The sequence below is a fragment of the Chlamydotis macqueenii genome, chromosome 2, assembly GCF_036417535.1.
Source record: "Chlamydotis macqueenii isolate bChlMac1 chromosome 2, bChlMac1.mat, whole genome shotgun sequence".
NCBI lineage: Eukaryota > Metazoa > Chordata > Aves > Otidiformes > Otididae > Chlamydotis > Chlamydotis macqueenii.
In genome coordinates this window covers 106787402-106812056 of record NC_141557.1, presented here as the reverse complement: position 1 = coordinate 106812056, position 24655 = coordinate 106787402, and the positions used below count along the sequence as shown (strand labels likewise).

The following is a 24655-nucleotide window of genomic DNA, read 5'->3' as shown; positions in this document are numbered from 1 at the left end:
GTTTAGAGCTGCTGTGCACATCTCTTCACTAACAGGGCCATCAATAGTAGACAAAAGGTCACAGACAAAACTAAACTGCAGCTTGCTCAAGACTTCCTGCTATTCATAATTTGGATTCTAGTAGCCAAGCTAATTTTTTTTTAATTTACAATCTTTCTGGTCACTCAGGACTTTGGTGACATATAAAACTTAGATTATAATACATAATTTAAACAGCTCTTGGAGTTATAATCAAATATTTATTCCTGAAAGGTCTAATGAAACAACTAGAGACACACTGCAGATACCGAGACTTTCACTAAAACAAATGGTGCTAACCCAGAAAAGTTCAGTCTTTTTGACCAGACCACAAAATGAGAGCTAAGGTATTCAAATACTTTCTCTTGACTAATTCTAAAATACATTTATTAGGAATACACTTAAACTTAGATCTTAATATCAACTTTGTACAACCTTCTGCCTCATCCTGCATTGCGACTACCAAAACTGTTTCTTTTCTAGCCTTTATAAATGCCATTTCTGCCACCTTGGATCTTTGCAGGTCTTGCTTCATTGTTCTGTGCCTCTTCACTCTATAACCCAACTGTAATCAACAGTATTGGCTGTAATAATATTTTAAATGCAAATTACATTATGTAACAATTTTACAAAACACTTGAAACAACAATCTGCACAAAGTAACAAATCTTTTATCCATCAAATTAATCCAAAGTGCTTCTAAGACTTTCAAAACACATGTGCATCTCTGAAATCTTATAATTAGAAACAAATTAGGAATAAATGTAAATCATCCCCAAACTGAAAAAAAAACCCCAAACAAACAAACCCCCAAAAAAACAGTTTCAGTAAGAGCAGAATTCACAGTGGAAGCATTAGGTTCAAGATTTTTTTCTTTTATTCTCTCACCACATTTATTTCACATTTTCAAACACTGAAAAGCTGTCATTTTTCCCCAGCAAAAAAATACAGAACGTTCATCTTTCAGCAGAATTACTGTTGGCAGACATTCACTTCCAGTAATAATCTTTTCTAAATATTCAAAGTAAGTGTTGAATTCTCTGTTGTGAATTCAAACTTGTCCATATGGGGAAATACGTGTAGTATCAATCAGAATATCTTGAAAAATTATGTGTGAAGAGGCTGATCATAACATTTACAGAACACACACATGCTCAAAACCACACTCTTAATCTAATTTTTAGTAAATGCTATTCCCCACCCCGCATCTTTACAAATGAATGTGAACTGTTCTTATGAAAAAAGTATTATTTTTACTAAGGTCTTGATACCCAAGTGGATAAACTTTCTTGCCCACCTTTCAATTTAATGCCTTACACAGCATCTTTTGCATATAGAGGACATGATTGCTAATGTTGCCAACCACGCAAACACTACCATCTAAAAGTGTCCGAAAGAGCATCAGACTCAGAGTTGTGTTTTCACACCAGAAGGAACTCTGATGGGACTTCAGTAATAGGACCCTAATAACGTTCCTGCTCACAGTCTGAAATAGTGCATTTAGTACACTGTTGTATTCAGACTGAGAAAGGAATCCTGTGACTGCAACACTGCAGCCTTTGAAAGCACACTGCATTCTGTGAGATGTAATCAAAGCCCAATGCTTGTGTTTCAGCACAGAAACATCCCTCTGTCAGAAAGTACTATTCTACGGCCTGAGACAGTAGCAAGCAAAAGATGCCATCTAATGTTAACATCAGCAAAATCAGCTTTCAAATCCACAAAGTATTAAGAACAAATAGTTAACTGACTGGCATACGTTGGTCCTAACCGCTACAGTTAAAAGATAAGTGCCATCACATTCTACTTGACTCTTCCACCAGTCACTCTTGAAAGAGACTTCCAGAAGTGCTGTAAAGCCACTCATGTATTTTTATTTAGAATCAACAAAATCAATTTGAAAAACCTACTGCTGTCTTTTATAATTTGTTCATGAGCACCTGACTACTAACCCCCATTCCCTCCCCTCATCCCACTCTGCAAGGACAGACTGCACAAGTTCTAGAGAGCTGCAAGGATTTATCTGCTACAATGCTCTACAAGGCCACAATCACAGCCATGCAACTTCTTTTTTTGTTTATGTAAGAACTGTTGCACACAGTCAAGGTCAGTTTTTGGGCAAGATCAAATAGCATATCCATGGAATTAAACTTTACAGCCCAGCTAAGCAGCACTTTCATTTTCTGATGTGCACAAACAGAGCAAGACCTAGTTTTACCATTCAGATGTCTTTGTTTAGAAGAAGCAGTGTCATATCTGGAAAAACAACAAAAACTTTTGATTTTTTTTGTTGAATCACACAACAGGGAGCTAGTTTGAAGATGACATGGGGAGAACTGTGTGATGGAAGCCACTGAGGCAGAAAGGATTGGAGCTCTTTAGAGGAAATACAAAGTTCACGAGCACACAGATCATTACCATTTGCACTGCAGGAGTCTAGATGCCGACGAGGAGAAAGTCCTATTGTATAATCCCAGCACCTTAAAGGAGAAATTACTCCTGTCCTTAACTGCTTACCTACTAAGACAGACAGAAGGTGGGAGGACTGACATAACCAGACATGCCAATCTGGCCTAATAACAACTGGTTAAACATAATTTTTGTGACAGTTTGAAGGGATACATTCTTGAGTTAATATGAACAAAGTATGTTAGACTTACCTTCCTAAGTTCAGTTGGTCTTGAATGTACCAATACAGGTAAGTTATCATCACAACAGATCATAAGTATTTTTTACCTGAATAATAACTTTCTACTCATACTGTAATTTTATTACAATGATGGGGACATGAAGAATAATCTGTGGTTTTTGGAGGCATCATGAATCAAGACTTAAAAATTAAGATAATACTGCTCAAGTTACAGGACCTACTTTTTTTTTTGTTGTTATTGCCATACTGCACAATCCATTTGTCTCAAGTCAAAAAATCTACTAGAGTTGCTTTACAGTCATTAAAACCCCCTGACCCTGAGGCTGGTTGTTGATCTAAAGTTACGGAACTAGGTATTACCTATCAGAATATCAAAGTAAAATCCTTATTATCTACTGTCATGATACCTTACTGTCCAGGAAGATTTCAATCATGTTTTGGGCCTAGGCCTCGGTTCTTCTAGTGTTTTTATGCCATTCTTACTACTGAAATATTGCTGATTGATGTTGAATTTACTTCTGCATCTGGTTTTCAAAATAAGTTCAGCTTCAACTATCTGAGTTCACAGTGTATCAAAACCAACAAGAACTATACTTGATCTTCTTCCTAATCTACAAAACTAATTGATTGCAAGGAACATTACAGATTTGGCTACTATTTTTACATTTTTAAAATGAGTGCTCTTTTTTTGCTTTTGTCATTGAATTTGTTGTGGCCTTATCTTCAAGACCAGTCAGGACTCTGTACAGATCCAGAAATATGTCAAGATGCAAACTGAGGGTTGCTATCTGAGATAAGCAGACATCAACAACTCTTGCAAAAACTGACTTCAGTTTCTTAGGGATACCTTTAAGCATACATACAAAGCTAGTTTACCTGGAGAAAAGCTCATCTACAGCAGGAGAATTACACAGATTCTTTTAAAAAACAAAACCAGATCAAACCTCATCAAGTGCTACAGCCTCTGAAGTAGATCTGTAGACAGTCATGCAAGACACATCTTCAACTTCTTTTATTTCTTACCTACTCTTTTACAGTCTGAATTTGCCTACTTAGTGTTTGCCATGTGCAAGCCAACTGATAGCCACCTACCCAAATCATCAAATTATTTTTTTTTCCTCCCTGATGGAACTGCTTCTCAAGCAGCGACTGCAATTCAATAATGCTGCCACAAAGGCCAGTCATATCCCTTTTACCTCAAGCAGTCCTTGAACAGAAAGGAGATAAACACCTGCTGCCAGCCCCACAGGAGGAGATGGATGGTGAGGACACATTATCCTCTGTGCATGCATTTCCCACACAGAAACAGCTGCAAGTCATATAAGCTAGCAGCACAGACAGCAAGACACATTCCAAACGAGGAACCTGCTCCTTATCTCTCCCTAGAGGAGCAAAACTTTGGCAAATCATTTTACATTTATACTTATAACTGCAATAAGATCTCGGGGTTTAAGTAAATCGAGGAACGCTTTCAGTCTAAGAATTAGTTTTGGTAAAGAATTCTGGGACACTTCATCTACTACTGTCCAAATTAACGTTTTCTCTTTTGAGCCAGCTTGTAGAAGGCATTTCAGAAACAGACATGTATGAGGCTGAACACGTAGTTTGTAATATCTGACATAAATTCAGATTTGACTTAACAAAAATTCTTACGACTCCTCAATCTGACTCTCTGAATAACTCCCACAGTTAATTACCAGAAGCAGATTACTAATGAGAACCATAACTCTGTGCAATTTGCAAAGAGGGTTGCATCTTGTTCAGCCAGCCACTGCCTCCTATGGATTCAGAGGCCTCCAAAGCTACCTCATACAAAATGCAAGAGAAAAAAAGCACTGAAAGCCTAAGATGAGCAAGAAAACATCATTTTACTAGTGAACAGCTAAGAGGATAAAAAAAAAAAAATCAGATGTCTCAGTTTTGAGATTCTGCTACTGAGGGAAGCCAGCCCTTTGCTCGCATTTGTCACGTGCCACATGCGAGTCATCAGAAAACGTGCGAAACGTTTATTAGGCAAGAAGGTATCTGTACAGGCACTTTAAGTAGCCTAGAAAAGCCAAGACGCGCGCAGAACCGGTGGTCTCGGGGAAGAAACACCCTAAGGAGCATAACCTAACCAGGGCCCTTTAACGGCACAACTGTCAGGGACCGCTGGGCGACATTTTTCATGCCAGCCAAAACGGCCGCGGAGTTTCGCAAAAGAGAAAGCGGCCCGGAAAGAAGCAGGGAGCTCCGAGCAGGCATGCGGCCCCAGCGCCTCTGAGCAGCCCGTCCTCCCGGCCACCGGTGGCCGCACGTCTGTAAGCCTTACCCCCTGGGGCTACCACGCCAAAAACGGGAGTGGGGGCCACCCGTGCGCGGCGCGGGAACCTGATGGGCGCCCGCCGCTCCCCACCAGCCGCCGCCCCCCTGCGGGCCACCGACCGCGCTCCCTCCCCGCCGCCGCCCACCAAGGGGAGCTCCGCTCCGGGAGGCACCCGCACGTTCCTTCGCTTCGCCGGCTCCCGAGGGGCTGTCCCTCCCCCTCGGCCCCCACCAAGCAGCGGGTACCTTGTGGCCAAGCCACGGCTCCTCCTCACGGGCCCCGAGCCATAGGGACTCACTGGGCGGCGGTTGACCAACGGCCGCTGCCACGCGCGCCACTCCCGTCACCTCCCCCTTACCCGCCCCGCGCGCGCGGCAGGGCAACGTGCAGCAGCGCCCGTCCCCACCATCACCTTGAGGCCCGGCGGGGCCCCACTGCGCAGGCGCACGGACCCCACCCCGCCGCGCGGCCTTCTGGGGCTCGTAGTCCTCACCTCCAGCCGGCTGAGCCCAGCGGCAGAGCCCCGTCACGTTTTACGCGAGCGCAGCGCCGCGTTCCCTCCGCCTCCCCCGGACGTGACGCCAACACCGTTGGCGTGCCGCTGAGGTGGCGTCACTTCCACAAACAGGATGGCGGAGTGCTGGGCTGGGTGAGTGCCGCGCGCCCCTCCCGGGCGGCCCGGTGACGGCGGCGCGAGGCGCAGGGCCCAGAGCTGGGCGGGCGGCGCGGGGCGCGCCCCGCCGCGCGCGGGAGGCGGGCCCTAGGCCCTCGTCCTCGCGGGCAGCCGGGGTGGGCGGGGCCTGAGGCGGGGGCGGTGCGCGCGGGAGGCTGCGCTGCGGCACCGTCCGTCGCCAATCGGCTGCGGCCGCGCCGGGGCTGCTGGGTGGCGGTGGTGCGGCGGCGCGCGCTTTGTTCGTTGCTGAGGGGGGCTGGGCCTCGGCGGGCGCCTGGGTCCCTCGGAAACCGGGGCCTGCCCGCGGGAGCGCCCCGCAGGAGGGTCCGTGCTCGCCGGCTTCGGGCCGCGCTTCCATCCTTCCTTTTTCCTTCTCTCTCTCTCTCCTTCCGTGCAGCCCCCTGTGACGCAGCTGAAAGTCCTCGGGGCCCTGGCCGTTAACGGGGTGGCTCGGGGGAGGGGCTGCCGCGTCTGTCGCTTCTTCCTGGGCCGCGAGCGCAGTCCTGTCCCGTCCCGTCCCGTCCCGTCCCGTCCCCCGCTCCCCCGGCGTTTGGAGTTTTCCGCCTTTTCTTCTGAAGGAGCCGCCCCGTCGGCACTTGGTTGCTGTCACTGGTTACAAAATTATGATAATTTTTAAATTTAGGCCTGAAAAGCACTTGGTGAATTTGCTGGAACAGCCAGGTGAAGAAAGAAAGGGTGTACTTATTTGGCAGCGTGAGTTAGACGCCGCACTGTAGTGGAAAAAGTATTTCCATAAGTAATACTTTGAGGCCATCTGTTTGGAGGAAAGCTGTTCTGGAGTCTCTGTGGAGTGGTCCACTTAATGCATGCGTTTTGGCCCTTGTTAGGAGACTTAAGCCTGGATACAGCGGAGTATGCGTGCTTTTTGTTAGACTGAAGCAGGCTGCTGTTTTAGAAAAGGAGTTGCCAAATCATCCTCTCCTATGCCTTTTTAAAGAGTAGCTGCCCCGCTTCCTGTTGGTGGTGTAAAGAAGGCTGGGATGCGCTGGAGACTAAATGGGCTTTGTAGCAGTGGTTTGCAGTCCTACAGACTGCGTATCTGTTTGTGAAGTGGAGGTACGGAAATGCAGTTACAGCTGAAGATGCCCAGTATTAGTGAAGCTTGAGGCATAGTGGGTGTTCTTGGCAAACTTGAAAATCCACAACTGTTACAAAAATTTGCTCTTAGAAACCACCTTGATTTTTTTGCTTGAGGACATCCCTTTGAAAACATATGAGATTAAATAATGAGTTTACTAGTTTGAGGGACTCTGCTCGCGTTTCTAAACATAAAGTGATTTGTGGGTTACTTTTTGTGGAGAGGGAGGTTACAGATTCAGTGACATATTGCAGTTGAATCAATAAAGGCAGCTAAGAAAGACTCAGACATGAAGAATAAAGATTTATCTTAATTTGATCTTATAGTAATGAGAGTACTTTGAAATTCCATGTATTTTATTGTGCTGTCTTTATTAAATAACTAGTCAGATTTGAAGTCTATATGTTGTCTAGGGCAAAGGCATGTTATTTTTTTGATAGTGCCGGTATTATAATTGAAAGTCATAACCATAGCTGGTGGTTTGTTTTTTTTTTTTCCTCCCCTCTATAGATTTCCATTCTGATCAACGGACAAGGAAATTAACCTGTCAAAAATGGCTGATTTAACCAAGACAGAAGAACAGGAAGTAGAGAAGAGTTTGGATGAAGAAGTGGAGAAAACACCTTGTACTTTAGAGGCAGGTTCAGATATTGGTTGTGAAGGTGATAGTTCAACTTCAGGTACAGTGCACTCCACTGGAAATGAAAAGGAAGTTGATAGTGGTAATCAGGATGGCAGTGCAAAAAGGAAGAATTTAGATCCTGAAGATGGACCTCCTAAGAAAGTAGTGAGTATCATTTAGTTTCAGCTCTGTCCACATCCTTGTTTCAAAGCCTTAGCTCAAGAAAAGATGGAAAGTATTTATGCTAAATGTGTGTGAACCAGCATGAAAGGATGGTAGCGATCTGGTAGTGTAGTGTAGCGTTTACTGACGTTAGTCCAAGTCCTGTATCTTGAATTCGTATGTTTTGTATGTTGTTATCCTATGTGTTAGTATAGTTTTGAGTGTATGGGAGGTTCTTCCGTAAGATAATTTTGTCCTTTAATTTCCTCAATAAAGTACTGTATAATTTAGAAAACTCTACAAACTGCATCCTCTGTGATACAATTTCAGTATGATTTGTTAGCAGAGTGAAGTACTGAAAGGTTTACGGATTTTTTTTTTTTTAACACTGCAAAAGTAGCAGAACAGCAGAACTGAGAGGGTGAAAAGAGTAATGTTTTATATGACACTGTCCTTTATTATGTGTGAGCTTGTAGAAACTGATGCTGTAATATCCAGTCTAATTTTGTGATATCCGGTATAATTTGAAAATGTCTTTGACCTAATGCTTTGTTTCTCTGTTCGTAATTTTTCCAGGATGCTAATTTATGGCTAAGCAGTCTGGTAAAATAAAGGGTGCCCTTTGTTGTGGTAGAAACATTATTAACCCTTTCATCTTTTTAATAAGGTAGTTCTGGGGTAAGGTTTAGATGGACAAGAAGTACATTGGTTTTGCATAGCTTAAGGGAGGCGATTACACTGAACGCAGCTGCTAGCCTCTAGATCTTATTGCTGATGGCTGTTTGCAACTGTGCTTGCGGCAGCTGAGATGTGTTAATGAATTGTACGAATATGTCCCCCACACTTGTCAAAGTCAGCCGTTCTAGCTTACATCACCTTCAGTGGCCATTCGGGGAGCCATCTGTGCTTACTCTAAAAAAGACTAGAAATGGTCAAAATATTTGTTAGTATTAATCAGCTGAGTGTGGTAGTAAACATGATGGAGTCATAGTGATTCCAGACAAGTATGTCGGTGTTAATTCTGAAGGTTACCAAAATTATATGAACACTGAAGAATTCATGTAGTATATTGAAGTCAGTCAAAGCTTCTTTTCCTTTGGGGAGCTGCTGTTTGAATAATAAGATGTCAGGATGTTGACTTGTGCAGTCAAGTGTTGGGAATGCTTTTAATTGCTATTTGAATTCATACTGTCTGGGGCTTTGTAGCACGTTTGTGGGTTTTAACTGTTTGTGCTGTTATTTCAGACACTTCTGTGCCGCACAATTTGTGTTTGTTCTCCATGTTCTGTTAGTTTGTGTTTTATTTATAATTTGTTTTAATTTTATGTATCTAATTGAAGATTATTTTCAAGATGAAGAAATGTTAGGAGCATAACCTCTGGATGTAGACTGCTTCTCTCTCTCGCATGAGACAGAAATCTCTTGGAGTATTGACAGTTAAGGCTAAACCGGAGACATTTCTACGGCTAACTGTTAAGCATTCAATGGGATACGTTGTCAAGTCGTTACTCATGTTTCCTTACCGTGGTCTGTTTAAAGCTCGGTCAGTGGGATCATCCACCTCGGGCTTTATGTGACACCAGCCAGTTGCATTTTGGTTGAATTGGCAGTTTGTACACTTCTGTTAGATGTAAACATTGAATTTCTGAAACAAGATTTTTGAAGAAGCTTAAAGTTCCTCAAGAAGGAACATCCTCTTCTTCAGTCCCATGCTTAAGGGGAATTAAACTGATTCTTTGAGAGTGGTGAGAGTATTAAAGAACTGAGAGTTAAGTATTTCTGTGAAGGAAAGATGCTAGGCATCATCCCTCGGAAATTACCTGGACCAACTGAAAAGAGGATTAAGTTTTTAAGAGAGTTGTCTCTCTGATAATTGAAGTACTGATGTCAGTACCAGGTCAGGTATCAGAAATGTTTTTATATATATGATGATGATGCTTTTCATAGTATTACTTGTTTACTTTCTTAAATGCTCATAGACAACACAGGTCTTTTGATTAAATGAAAAAGTAATAAAACGAATTCACTGCTTTAGTCTGTTCCTTCCCTCATTTCTACAGAGTGAGACAGGCCATGGGCAAGCTGTAGCTGCACATTATAATGAACTTCAAGAAGTTGGATTGGAAAAACGTAGCCAGTCTCGCATATTCTACCTCCGAAACTTTAATAACTGGACAAAGAGTGTCCTCATTGGTAAGGTTCCTTAGTTGATTGCTTAGACTTTAATAAAATGTGACTAATTTTTGTATCAAAGTGTAACTTTTTTTGTTTTCTGGTGTTGATTATGGCACTTTGTCTCATAATATACAGTAAGATTTTCAAGTGTAATGAAATATCTGTATTTATTTTTCATCTTTGTGATAATTTTTATATCGTTGAAGTGCAAAATATATGGTAAAGTTTTAAAGATCAGCTGGTCTGAAAAATAGGAAAAGTTCATACTGGAAAGTTTTCTTCTTCATGCCATTTTTAAAGAGAAAGGTACAGCTTTAAATCATAAAGAATCTATCTGTTCTTGTTAGAATGAGCTGTTCTTGTTATCTGTCTTAAGTAATTGCGTAGCCATTTTCCCAAAGCAGTCTGTCCTCAGGTCTAGATTAAGCAATTCTATAGGAAACTTGAACATGTAAATATTTTCTGTATTACCCATAGTCAGCAGTTTAAAAAGATTAAAAACTGGAGGATGTAGTTATTTAAGAATGAGCAGCTTTTTATAAAAAGCAAAGTCTGCTATCCCACAACTTAATTCCAAAGTGAGGTAACAAAAGCATCAGATATCTCCAAACAAAGAAGAGAATTACCAGCAGAGCACCACAGATTCATGGAGAGATCCAAACCAGGAGATATTGGCACCATTTGTCTTAGCATGCTGCTGTTTGCTGTGTTCTGTCAGAGCAGTTAGAAGCAATATTTCAGTTTATATAAAGCTGTTCCTGGAGCCTGTGTTGAAGCCTTTCAGTCATGATGAATTTCAATAGTGGGATGTTATAGGAGTTGTATCGAAACATATTTCACATCTCTTACTGTGAAGAAAAGTTGCTACCATGCTGATATGCCAACATCAGTCAGATCAGAGATAACCTAGACAGGGTGGAGATAGAAGAGAAAATGAAATCGGTATGTGTTGGTTAAAAAGACAGCAAACAAGCTAGTGTTATTGCAAGACCTAGGAGAGTGAGTGGAGAGCATCATGCTTTTTTGTAACGTGACCACAAGGAAAAGTTGTGGCTGATGCATTTAATTGGCTTTTACTCTTTGCAAAGGGCTTTCCCATACTTTCAAATAACATCTGCCTTCATTATAATGGTAATGAAAGGGAACCCTGTTTCCCCACTCACACACAGAGTGGTTCTTTAGTGATATGCACTTTTGTCTTTGCCAGGGAAATAGTTAGGAGCTCCAGTCACGTTACATACAAAGCACATTAAGCACAGAAGACACTCATTATCTTCTCTGTAGTTTTAGAAGTTTGTGGTTGCTTTCATCATTTGTGGTTTCTAGAAAAAGAGATTTAAGTCTGTAATGTTAAGAAGGCTTACAGGCAAAGTAAGTTGTGAGATGTTCTCAAATTCACAAAGCCTTTTGGTCCTTTAGGGATCTCTGTACAATACAAGTGAATTGGGGAGGCCTTTATAAGCATTCTCTCTTTTTATTTTTCTAGGTGAATTTATAGACCGGGTACGACGGAAAAAGAGTGATATAACTGTTTTGGATCTAGGATGTGGCAAAGGTGGAGACTTACTGAAATGGAAAAAAGGCAGAATTAAAAAACTTGTCTGTACTGGTAAGAAGACACAATAACTTTCCAGGAAAAGTACACAAGTGTTTTATGGGAAAAACAAGCACATCCTCAGTCTTTTATTATTTCCTTTTTTTAGTAAGCCCAAGAATGCAATGATATACCTTCTGTCAAAAAGTTGTTGTTTGTCTTTTAACCTGAAGACATCAAGTTGATTGGTAGCATAAATAGAAGAACCACTGATTTTCTCTGTAATGAGCTTTCAGTTCAACTCATAAATAAAAACTACTGTCAATAAAGAAATGCATAATTACCACAGATTGTCTTAGGCAAAGTTTAACACTCAGGAAAAGAGTGTCATTTTATATTTTATGTATTTTCTCGCATATCTCATCTCTTGCAGTGTTTTTAACTGTTCTGAAAATATGCATGTAAGAGTTACATTTTTAAAAAATCAGAGAAAGTGGTTTGACAAAAAATGGTCTGATTAAATAATTTCTCATTTAAATAGTTTGCTTAGATGTTGGGAAGGAGATACTATCTTTCCTTCTCCCAAAAAGCGTGCCAGGGATTATGAGAGGAAGCATGACTTAAGTTCAGATTTAACAGATACAAAAATTTCATAAAATTCCTTTAGTGGGAATTATTCTGAGTATTCTGCATTTTACAATTCTTTCTTGCCTTTCTTTTTCAGTTGGCTGTCTTTCAAATGCAGTTAATGTATTTGCTCACAAAGTTCTTATGTAAATTTATTCTGTATTGTTGTTTTTAGTATTATTCAGTAAAACTCTGTGTCTGAGAGAGGAAGAGTCCTAAAACCAAAATTAAAAAATTGCCACGATGCAATATATCAACATATATAACAAATAATTGCATTTGAACATCTTGTATATTTATAAGAAGATGAAGAGCTTTCAGTACTGTTGGAGAAACTCTGGAAGGCGAGCTAGTTTAGCTAATGCATGCTAGACGTTATGCCTGCCATAGTGGATCTGCTGTTTTCCAGTAATCATTCCAGTTTTCTTGTCTGGGGAGCAGTTTACACGCCTTTAAAAAAAATTCTCTCTCTCTGTATAGATATTGCTGACATTTCTGTGCAACAGTGCAAACAACGATATGAAGACATGAAAGCCCGATGTCGTTATAATGAACGTATTTTTGATGCAGAATTTATACAAGCAGATAGTACCAAGGTACAGTTCCTATGCATTATCATGTTTTGCAGATTTAATGGTTTTATGTTAAGCAAGTATAGGAAGTGATGCTAGTACTGTAATATTAGGGCATATATATTTTTAAGATCAGATGGTTGATTCTCCTGATAGTACAACAATAGAGGTTACTGTGACGCATTTAAATGCATTCCGTTACTGTTTTACAGTTTAACATTATTGAAGCCAGAATGTCTTTTTTTTGGATAATAAATCTGGTGCTTTGAGTTTCTTTCACTTGACAAGGGGAAGGGAATGACTGCTTATTTCTGGAGCTCCAGGAGCCAGCATGGGATGTTGGAAACTATCTTGGTGAATGTGTTTTTATGCTGGAATGAATAAGGGATATTTTCTGATTCAACTTGTACATTTTGCTTATCCTGGTATTTTTTTTTTTTTTCCTAGCAGCATCTTAATTACTATAGAATCATAGAATGGTTAGGTTTGGAAGAGACCGTCAAAGGTCATCTAGTCCAACCCCCCTGCAAGGAGCAGGGACATCCCCAACCAGATCAGGTTGCTCAGAGCCTCATCCAGCCTGGCCTTGAACGTTTCCAGGGATGGGGCTTCCACCACCTCTCTGGGCAACCTGTTCCAGTGTTCTACAACGTCAGTTTAAAAAATATTTTCCTAATATCCAATCTAAATCTACCTCCCTCTATTTTAAAACCATTACCCCTCGTCCTGTCGCAACAGGCCCTACTGAACAGCCTCTCCTCATCTTGTAGGCCCCCTTGAGGTACTGGAAGGTTACTTTGAGGTACTGTAATACATACCTTCAGAACTTGTGTGATAGAGCAGGTTTCTTAGACTGTCTGGAGATGATATTGAACACTGAGGCTTAGGAGATGGTTTTGTAACTGTCACTGCTTTTGCTTCCTAGAAATGCAGGGTTAGAGTGCCTTGCTGATGCAGGGTAAGGGACAGAGCCTACCTGTTTCCAGCATATCTGTGGAAAGGCTGAAACTGTTCTTCCCAGCCTTACAGTAAGGGTTGTTCTCTTGAATTCTTGGTTGCCTCCCCTTCTTCTGAGGAATACAGTGTGTTGCAGGTTCCAGGTCATCTCTCTCAGCTCAGAATTACGGTCAGGGGAGAGAGGAGAGAGCCTTGGCTGGGAGAGAGAGGGGTATTTTCATGTTACTATTACAGCTCAGTCTTACGTGCACATGTATCTTCTGTTGCACACACTGTTCTGTCTGTCTGTGCACACAAATGTTCATCTCCCTGACTTTGTGTTTCTATCATCTATGTTGTGTTTAATGCAAAATCTCGTTCTCACAGCTTGCCCAGCTCCGCCCACCACTGTTTCTCAGTTTCCTGGATCTCTCTCTCTCTCAAAATACAGAGTGGGAGTACGTGAACAGCTAAAATTACTACGGGTATATGAAGTGTCCATTTTGGTCTTGCCAAATACAGAACGTTGTCAGTATGTAGCATGAATTGGTACAGACTGGGAGTGAGTGGGTGGATGGGAAGTTTGGGAGAGAAGAGAAACTCAGGTCGAATTGTTAAGTATGAAGTATTTTAGTACAGAAAGCATATGATGGGCCTTGGGGAGAACCTGTGTGCTCCTGTGTTATTTATGGTGGCTACTAGTATTGTATAAAAGAAGCCTAACCAAGAAGAACTCTTGAGTACGGGGTCAAAATGTGGCAAGCTTTAACCTAACAAATTTGAAGGGCTCCAAGTTCTTCAGAGTTACTGGTTACTTGGTCTGGAGTGGGGAGCAGTATGTTGGCACACATGTACGTACCTGTGTGAGAATACAGACAAATACAGCTTGGTGGACAGGCAATTTATCGTATTTAAAACAACCTCTCCTCCTCTCAATTACTTGTTTAAAGGGTCAGTTCTTGTTGCAGGGACTTAGTAAACTGAAAATTCATTTTATTATAATAATTTTTTCAGCTAAATGGTGGCCTGTTGTAAACCCTCAACAGCAAAAAATTTCTAGAAACTATTAGGTGACTAACCTTGGGTTTTGGCGTTTCAGGTGTAGTGATTTTACTTGACAACATGAAAATAATCTGAGGACATGATAACTTTGAAATGTGTATGTGTGTTCTTGTTGTTCCCAAATGTTATGTATGGTTTTTTGTGTAGCAGAGAACTTTTTCTTACTCTTACCTTTTTCATCTTGTTCTTGTGAAGGAGTCGAGGGTGAAAGGAAAAACTTCAAAGAATTGTGGAAGTAGCCTATTGTGTTGGAAGATTTAAGTGAATCAAGCTTGTTTCTGTAGCTTTTGTTACCATTTTTTTTTCTTTTCAATTTATTTCAGGATCTCTTGTCTTCCAAATACAGTGATCCAGATATGCGCTTTGACATTTGCAGCTGTCAATTTGTTTACCATTACTCATTTGAGACATATGAGCAGGCTGACATGATGCTTAAAAATGCTTGTGGGAACCTCTCTCCTGGAGGGTATTTCATTGGCACAACTCCAAATAGCTTTGAACTTGTGTAAGTACTTTTATACTCTATTAGTCTTTCAAAAGTCTGTGAAGCATTGTTAAGTGATAGTCATTCTTACAGTGCTCTGTTATGTTTCCGCAAACAAAAGCAAGTTTTTTGAGACAATTTGGGATTCTAGTCAGGAAAATCTAACTCATGAACTTGACTCAAACGGTAAATCTGTAGTAATCCTTGTCTCTTGCACCCATGGCTCTTCTGGTACAGAGCATAGATCTTAACACATAAACCCTCTGTAGCGACTTAAATGGTGGTAAAATAGCCACAGCCTGAGGAGTAACTGTCAGGATTTTGCTGTGGTTGTTCCAAGAAGCCTGACTTGTCCATGTGGACTGGGTCTGGGCTAAAGGTCAGTTTTCTAAATCCATTTAGTATTTGGTTTGTTGTATAGGGATGATAAGCTATTAAAACCTAGTATGCTGCTTCATTTCATTGTTTCATTGCTTTGTTTGATAAGGGAAGTGGGAAACTACAGAGATCGCTGAATTCTCTAGTGCTGGGAGAAACACTTTCAGGCCTCTTACACATAGTTTTCTCTGCCTGTTAAATTAAAAACTGGTCAATTAATTTTTGTTTATATCTTATTTTGTAGAAAGCGACTTGAAGCTTCAGAAACAAATTCATTTGGGAATGAGGTGTACAACGTAAAATTTGAAAAGAAGGGCGAATATCCCCTGTTTGGCTGCAAGTATGATTTCCACTTAGAAGAAGTGGTTGATGTCCCTGAGTTCTTGGTTTACTTTCCATTACTGGAAGAGTAAGTTAAATTTTGAATTCATTATACAATGAAAGCTGTGAAACTTAATATGCGTTTGTTTAGCTTGTGTGTTCTTCATTTTATGTTGTTGCTCTAAATGAAGAGGTTTCTTGCATTTGCATCCACAGCTGTAATCTCTCCATTGCACTCAGTTGAAGATGCTTTTGGTCAGGAGCTGTGAAGGCTTAAACTAAGTCTCACACAGGAACCTCTGTATCTGATATGTTGGGTCTATCAACAAACCTTTAGTGCCGTCAAATTTTTCTTCCTTAATCTTAGCTTTTTGGGGAGTTTCATTCTACCTTTCTTTAGTCCTTCAGCAAGCCTTCTTGTATATCATCTTCATCATGGTGCCTCTTTCTTGTCTTCTTCAACTTTCTTTGGATGTTCGTAGGATTTTTCCTACAACTTTTTTTTTTTTTTTTTCCTCTAAATCTTCTTTAATTTTTGCTGTTACCTCTGTGTGAATTCAGATTTGCCTTTCCCAGTCTGTCTCCTGAGGTACGGAGAAATGTTTCTATGTCAGGGTTTTTCCTGCCTTTCAAGCTCAGTGTGGTTGTTAAACAATATTAATCTTACCCTTCAAACCTGTATATTTCCACACACTTGATTTGTAGTTCTCTATGAAAAATATCAGCATCTGTCACTGACACCTGTAACTGCAGTGTTGTATGACCACAATGTCTACATATAATTGAGATGTAAGGCACTAAATCTAGTAGAAAGAGGTTCTCTGAATATATCCAGAATATCTGATGTGGCAGGGTGATGATACCGCAGAGAAAATAGCCTAGGCTATCTGGAAGTTCAAATGAAACTTACTTCTTTGTGTTGGGAGAAGAGAGGGTTTTTTGTTAAAATGTTTGTAAGTGACTTCTGTGTAGATTTTTGTTGTCCCAATTAAAAAAAAAGTACAGTTTGTGGTGGTAGTGTAGTTTTTTTTTCATCTAAATGTCTTTACTTAAAAAAAAAGTGAATTCTAGAAAGAGTGTAATCCTGGTGTATACCATAAGATGTCACTGTGGCTTAAAATTGTTCGTTTGAAAATAGAACTATAATAATTTTGTGGCTTCCCTAATTAAGCTTATTGTTTTGACAGAATGGCAAGGAAGCATGGTATGAAATTAGTCTACAAAATGACATTTCGGGAATTCTATGAAGAAAAAATCAAGAATGAGGAGCATAAAATGCTGTTAAGGAGAATGCAGGCTTTGGAGGTAAACATGGAGTTAACTTATTTAATTTAAATAGTATTTTACATCTTGTTAATTATTTGTGCAATAATTGAAATTCCTGTTCTGAACATTGTGTGATTAGTTAAGGGCTATCAATAGAAAAACTAAACTTCTGTGGCTGAAAGTGACACTGTAGTGGATTGACCTTGACTAGCTGCCAGATACCCACCAACCTGCTCTGTCGTTCCCTCTTCACAACAGGATGGGGGCAGAAAATAAGAAAAACAAACAAACAAACAAAAAAAAGTGCGTCAAGATAAAGACAGGGAGATTGCTTTGCAATTACCATCATGGGCAAAACAGACTAAACTTGGAGAAAATTAATTTAATTTGCTACAAAAAAAAAAAAAGAAGAAAGTAGGATGGTGAGGAACAAAGACAAATCTAAAAACAGTTCTGCTGCACCCTCTGCTTGTTCCCAGGCTCAGCTTCACTCCTTACCTTTCTACCGCCTCTCTCCACTCAGCAACACAGGGCTGTGTGCAATGGAGGTTGTGGGCAGTCCATAACACTTTCTCTGCCACCCCTTTCTCCTCACACTTTTGTCCTGCTCCAGCATGGGCCCCTCCCGTGGGATGCAGTCCTTCACAAACTGTTCCAGTGTGGGTTCTCTCCATGGGTTACAGTCCTTCGAAAGCATACTGTGCCAGTGTGGGTTCATTCCTCACAGGGTTGCAGCTCCTGCCAGAAAACCTGCTCCTCTTCACAGGCCACTGCTCTTACCAGCAGCTTGCTCCTGTGTGGGCTCTCCACAGACTGCAGCTTCCTTCAGGACATGTCCACCTACTATGGCATGGGAATCCTCCACAAGCTGCAGTGTGGGTATCTGCTCCAGTCTTCCATGGGCTGCAGGGGGACAACCTGCATCGCCATGGTCTTCTCCAGAGGCTGCAGGAGAGTCTCCTGCAGCATTTTAAGCATTGTGCTTGAAATCTTGCAGTTGCTCATTTCTTAGTACTTCTGCTTAAGAGATGCTGGTTTGTTCAGTTGCTGTTCTAGGAGAGGGTGTATCTAGGTAATATTCATAATGACATGTACACGGAGAATAATTTTTGTAGTTATTCTGTTTCCCCTGTTTTGGAGACATAAGGGTAAAATTTAATATATAAATGCTATGTGTCAGATTTTCTGAAAAATAGGGAATATCAGACCTGATCTTGTAGGTGCTGTAAAGGAGAGCTAAATTTTAGATCCTCTTAATAAATACTGACCTCTGTGCTGAGGTATGTTGTGACAAACTCTTTTTATGTGATTAATGTATCTTACTCTGGCAATTAATATCTTTTCCCTTTTTTTTTTTTTTTCCATGTTCTCCAGCCATATTCCACATTTGGTGATTCCAGGCTTGTTTCTGATAAACCTGAGGATTATGAGCATGCAAAAGAGTTCATCAAAGATGGCAAGGCAAGGTTGCCATTGGTAAGTTCCTTCTTACTTCACTAGAGCAAACGGTGTCTAAAACTGAGGTCCTGATCTTTTGGATATGTGGTGCCTTCTTCATTTCACCTACAGTGAAGTTGGTACAAATGACTCTGTGCATGTGAAAAATCATAGAGCTGCAGGGCTAAGAGTAGCTTGCAGCTACTCCAAGAATCAAATTCACTTAATTTGGTAGTTATTAAGAAATTTGTAACAATGCAAAATGGAAGGGGTATTCTGCCATCTTCCTTGGCAGCTGTTCTAACATAATTTTTCTTAATTTGAAGAATTTTCTTATTTTTCTGTATCTTCACACTACCAATTTAAAGCTTTAGATTTCTTCTTTTAATCCTCTGACAGGAGAGTTGAAAACTTTCTTCATGATACTATCTGTATTTGAAATCTTAAACATTTTTTTTCTAATGTCTTTTTGAGTGAAGAAGATCCAACTCCTTTCTCAGCCAATTTTAATGAAGTTCTGTAAATGCTACTTTTAAAAATCTGCTGTGCTGTCTTTTTTTTTTTAACAGAGCTTCTAGAATTAGACTAGTCCTATATGCATAAACCAAAATCCATACATTTCTGTCCTCAATCTTATTAAATATGATACTCTGTTCACATTCTGGAATGAAAAGAAACTTTGTGATCATCCTAATCTTACCTTGTACAAAATTTAGTCTGCTATCCTGTCATACGTTTTTCTGCGTTTCTCCTTGTTTGGCAGCTTGATTTATGACTTCAGAAATAAAAGAATATGGAACTATCTTTAATGGAGGTCAGATTAGATTTTAGATCAGTGATCCTATTAAGTATGTTTTTTCTGCTTCTAGTCCTGTCTTCTAATACATATGCTGCCATTCTGAGCTTGCTGTTTTTCTCATGTTTTTATAAAGGGATCTTCTTTCTTCCATTGTCCTAGCAGTACATGACAATGCTGGAGTTGTCTGCAACTGGTCCCCTTTTGTTCTTCTGTGTTGGTCTCAAGTTGGGGGTGTGATGGACAGCAGCCTGCACAGCTGCTGTTCCTGGGAGGTGAGCAGGAAGACAGGCAATGTCTGTAGTTGTTTTTCCCCAGGAGCTGCTGCCATTTGGCTATTTTCTCTCCATCTGTGGCCAGGCTAGCTATTCAGGGTAGCATATAGCTGTGTGTTTTCTTCTGTCTCTGCGTCTGGGGAGTTAGGCTGGACGGAAACCTAGGAGAAGCTTGGTCCTTGATAAGCAATGTTGGCTCTTTCAGTCTGAACTTCGGGTCTTTTTTTTTATGCATTGAGGCTCTGTGAGAGAGAACCAAAACTGGAGACTAGTTTGAGTAAACTATTGTAGTTTTAGTAAAATAATATGTGATTACTGGTAGATGGCATCCTGTTTCATTGTTGTGGATATAGCATGAGGCTGGTAAACTTCAAGTTTTTCTGCTTGGATTTTTCTTCTTTAAATCATGGGTTTATCTGCTGTTCACATTCTGAATTCTTGAAGATTTATTCCTTTTACTGTATATGTAAAAATCTTACATCAAGAGGGAAAGAGACTTGCTCTCTTTATTTGAAATCTAAAAATTTTAAAAAGAAAATTGTTTCTTTTAAGAAATAAGCTTAAGAACATGAGAATGGTAGAATCAGACCAAAGACCTCTTTTGCCAGGTACTGGCAGAAAAGAAATCTGTTTGAATAAGCTTTTTTTTCACTAACATTTTAAAAGATTAATCATTTGGTCAGGATTGGTCAGTGGGTAGCATATGGGTTAAATCATACTCCCAGTGAGGACTCACAGGGTGGGGATGGAGTGGGCAGAGCAGAAAAGCAGCTTGTTTTTGCCTCATGCTTCTTAATTGGTAGGGTAAAAGGCAGCAGCTTTTTAGTTGTGCAGTTGCCCTGCTTTCATCTGAAAGACTGAGCTCGGAGTAGGTTTCCTAGCCTGCAAAGCAGGCTGTTTTTTCACAGTGTAGGAGCTCAGTTGGGAGTTGATCTGCAAATAGAACTTTTATGGGCTGCAGGGAGGTGTTAGGTGGAGGGAGGCAGTATTCCCCGGGAAGGTGGCAGCACTGTAATATGGGGCCTTTCTACACAAGTGTTGAGCATCTTTGGCTGGAGAGCAGCTTGAGCCAGGTCAGGTCACACTGTTGTGTGGTGATGGACCCAGCGTGCTCTGCATTGTGGAAGCATCCAGCTCAACGGACCGTTGGCCTGTTCTCCTATACCTGTGTAATTTAGGTGTGTTATCTGGGGTGTTCCTGTTCCCTACCATCCTAGTTATTGGAGTTGTATCTGTGGCCTACAGTAATGCTCTTCTCGTCCCTAAATAGCCAGCCGGTGTGGGTGGTTAGAAGTTGGTCTGTGAAAGATGGATAATCCTGAGTTAAATTGGTGTTTTATCGTTTCCTTATTTTTTTTTTTTTTTTTTTGTTTAAACTTTTTGGTTTTTTGTCCCTTTCTAGGGAACTTTGAGTAAATCTGAATGGGAAGCAACAAGTAAGTATTTTTTTTAAAACCATATTGACTGAATGACTGCTGTGGAAAGTGTGTTAAATAGTCTGGTTATGGAAGAAAATCAAAATTTTAAATTTAACAAGATTTTACTTGCTAGTGTTAGAGGATTAAATGCTATACTTCTGTTTGGTACACTTGGATGTTATACTGTTACCAATCAACTAGAAAACACGCTCAGTTGGGACACAGATTAATCAAAAAATAATACCAATCTGTTTTGGGAAGACAGACGTTGAAGCTTTACTCTTTGCCTGTAGTGATGCATGTTTCAGGAAGAAGCAATTAAAGCATAGGTTGGAAAGAGGTATTTGAATGTTTTACAAAATGATGAGACATTGAAAAGGACAATGCGTTTGTTAAATATGTTTTGAAATTTCATGAGCATGTGCTCACTCTTGACATTGGGTTTTTCCAGTATTGATTTTTATTAACTCAGATAGAAGTAACTAGGAATTCCAGGGATAAAAATTGATTCTTGGAGAGATTGTTACTTAATTCTGTGTAACTGCAGCCAACCAGCATTTGCATTTTTGCAGACTGTTATACTGGTTGCGTTAGTGGTTTCAAAACAAATGAAAAATGCTGTTCAAGTTACAAATGAAAAAAATTTTTAGTTAAGCTGTTTGCTTTTGTACATTATTATCTCATTTTTAAGATGCGAATCATAAGGTAGACCTTAATTCCAGCAGTGTAGAAGTACTGTCAATAGTAAACTACTGGTCTAATTGAGGGGGGCTTTTTATACCTTTAAAAGTTCAGTGATGACTGTATTTTCCAAGCAGTCTCTTTTTTTTCAGAGAGATTTGGAGTACAGAGCTTCTGATAGTTAGGGTATAAGCACAGCTTGCTCGTTACGTGGAACTTCACTTTGCTTTATTGCTGAAGAATGTATGATAGGCGTATCTTGAAAGATTTGCAATGTAGCTATGGCAGCTCATCCATTAAAATAAAACTTGAGTTCAAGTAGAAATCCACAAATGTGTAATTAGACTCATGGTCTCGAGAAACTGGTTTAACTTATCTGTCTGGTATGAAGCTTAAGAACATCTGACATAGCTGGCATTGGTTATATGCTGAGTAAGTGTTTCCCGAGGGTGCTGGTGTCAACTGTATGACTATCCATTTCTAGAATCATACTGTTCTGGAGTTGAGAAAATGCCATCTGGCGTCTGTAAACATTTCTTCTTTGTCTGTGATATTTTAAAAGAGCAAAATTAATAATTTTGTTCATTAATTAATAATGAAGTTGATAATTTCACCCCTAATTGTCTATTACTGGGGGGTATGAAGGAGTCTTTAAACTTGGTTGCATATGACTTTTATGCACCAGTGAATGTTAATTATGTGTAGTATGGCATAGTAATTTATCAATTACATTCACACTTCAGTAATATCGTTAACTGAAGTTAGTGTTGCATTAACCATATCAGCAGCATTTAAAATATTTTGCTTTTGTGCATTCTTAACTATATATTGTGAAAACATGTCTAAAATCATACTGGAATAGAGTTATTCCTTGGGAAACCGCAGCAGTTTTTATAATTTCAGTAATTACTAACAGTTTATTTGGGCAAAGTGTCAACCTGTTTACATTTTGAAAACTTAACTGAGTGGCAGAGGAAGCTGAAACTTTAAATACTCCATTTTCTTTTTTAGGTATTTACTTGGTATTTGCATTTGAGAAGCAACTGTGAAACTTCACATACTGGATGCAGCAAGAAGAGATCATATCCATGTGCAAGTTGGAATGGTCAGAAATCCATTGTTGCAACTATTTTTTTATTTTTTAATTATCAGAAGTGTGCAGGACACTACCAAAAACTAGAGCAAGCTCATGACTCTGAGTTACATTGCCTGTCTGTGACAGATGGACTTGTGTGTGTATATATAAGAAAGATTCTGAACCAGTCTTTTTAAGCATTTGTAAGCAATCTGCATGCTCTCAAAACTCATGTTTGAACTTGACACAACTTTATGTTAGAAACAAATGTTTTGTTAGTAGAAGTATGTTTGTGATTACAAGCCTGACCCTGCACTTTCTGAAGTTGATGGAAAAATGACTGTTGACTTTGGTGGCGCAGAATGAGGGCCTAAATATTGTACTGCAGGGCTCAGTTAATTCATAATGAGATATATTCAGACATATAGGGTATGTCTACATTGCATGCAGAGCTAAGTGGCACATAATATCTGAGTCAGTATGAGTACCTCTGTGCTGTGCTCAAGCCTGCAGTGTAAATCTACCTTAGTGGTATTCAAGATGTAGTTTACATGGTAAAGTCCCCTGATGTTCTTGTTTTTTGTGCTTGCTGATATGTTGTGTCACTTCCTGGTGCTTTCAAGATTAAATGAATTTGTTCTGTACAAAACAGCTCTGAAAGAACTGAATTTCTAAAGTTTTAAATCTCTGTCTCATTTTTCCAAATATGACTGTGGTAATCAATAACAGCTGCTGAACTTAGATTACTGAACATTTTCTATTGTATTAAAGACTCTCCTGACTTTTTGGTGGTTTTAATGTCTCCTGAAATGTACTAGACAGATCTTAGGATGTGTTTCTTACTTGTTTCGTAAAATTCTGAATGAGCTTGGCGGAAGGATGAGCTATTGGTGGTGATGGGGACCTCATTGCAGTCCTTAAGGCATTAGGAACATGATTACGTACTGGATCAGGAACTGAAAGGGGAGCCTGTGTAACATTTGAGGATACAAGAAATTTGCTCTGGGAGGGAGAGCTCTGTGTGTACACACTCCATGCATGTGGATAACAATCCCCAAATTAGAGCCAAATATTTTGTTTGGGAATGTAACCTAACGATATCAATAGGCAGAACTGTGCCTGACTACCATCTTAACTGCCTGTCAGGCTCTTAGAGCTGGCTTAGGGATTTCTGACACAGTGTTTGCTCCGCTTTCCACATGCTTGTAGCCACCCACTACTGAGAGGGCGTGGGTACTTTATGTTTTTTTCTCTCCCTTCTTGGGCTAACAGTAGCTGTTTGCTGCTGTTGGCTAGTATGGTTTACATAGAGATGAAACAATGAAATGTTGATGGTACATGAGTATTTTGAAAAATTATAATAAACCTAGGAAAAAACATTTCTGTTACAGAGTTAAGCATTCAAATTCCTTGAGTTTATAGTTGCATTGCCTTCCCCCTGTAATTCAGTCATACTCTTTCCTCCATGACTCCTGATTTTTTTGTTTGTTTGTTTATTGTATAGAAGAACACCTAAAACCTTCACCAAAGCAGTAGAATGGCAGCCAGTTCTGCTGCTGAAATTAGAAAACAAGACTTTCTTGTTGGCTAGAATTAGTACTCATGAAACTAGCTGAAAAATTCTGTCACTTAAGAAGTGCTGAAGTGTTTCACTGAAATTTGTGTATGTCAAAGCTAATTTTGTTAGATTTCTTTAATTTGAAAGTACACTGTTATGCTATTTTTGGAAGAAATCAGAATAATAAAAAGAGGGGAAATACAGTGGAGTGTCTTTCCTTTTTTTAAGCAAATTTCAACAAATCACAGAATCACATAATGATTGAGGTTGGAAGGGACCCTCTGGACATCATTTGGTTCAACACCGCTGCTCAAGCATGTTCACCTACAGCCAGTTGCCCAGGGCCATGTCCAGAGGGCTTTTGAGTATCTTCAAGGACAGAGACTTCACAACCTCTCTGGCCAACCTGTGCCAGTGCTCGGTCACCCTCCCAGTAAAAAAAAAATGTTTCCTGGTGTTTAGAGGAAGTCTCCTGTGTTTTAGTGTGTGCCCGTTGCTTCTGGTCCTGTCACTGGGCACCGCTGAAAAGAT

General features: G+C 40.0%; 1 protein-coding gene across 8 annotated transcripts; it reads left to right on the top strand.

Annotated features, from left to right (window-relative positions):
* Positions 1 to 4948: 4948 nt before the first annotated feature.
* RNMT (RNA guanine-7 methyltransferase) lies at positions 4949 to 24327 on the top strand. 8 transcript variants are annotated; one of them, XR_015257666.1, is made up of 12 exons: positions 5493 to 5622; positions 7256 to 7532; positions 9590 to 9722; positions 11191 to 11313; positions 12346 to 12461; positions 14759 to 14940; positions 15542 to 15706; positions 16806 to 16923; positions 17612 to 17759; positions 18259 to 18360; positions 20795 to 20828; positions 22503 to 22605. XR_015257666.1 is itself a non-coding variant. In XM_086740571.1 (11 exons), exons 2-11 carry the CDS (start codon positions 7299 to 7301, stop codon positions 22538 to 22540), a joined length of 1245 nt encoding a protein of 414 aa, XP_086596697.1. In that variant the 5' UTR covers positions 5493 to 5622; positions 7256 to 7298; the 3' UTR covers positions 22541 to 22682. The 8 variants fall into 8 exon arrangements, 6 of the variants coding, with proteins under 6 accessions (XP_086596696.1, XP_086596697.1, XP_086596693.1 ...); XR_015257667.1 differs by lacking the exon at positions 20795 to 20828 and having other exon boundaries at positions 22503 to 22641; XM_086740571.1 differs by lacking the exon at positions 17612 to 17759 and having other exon boundaries at positions 22503 to 22682.
* Positions 24328 to 24655: the final 328 nt, after the last annotated feature.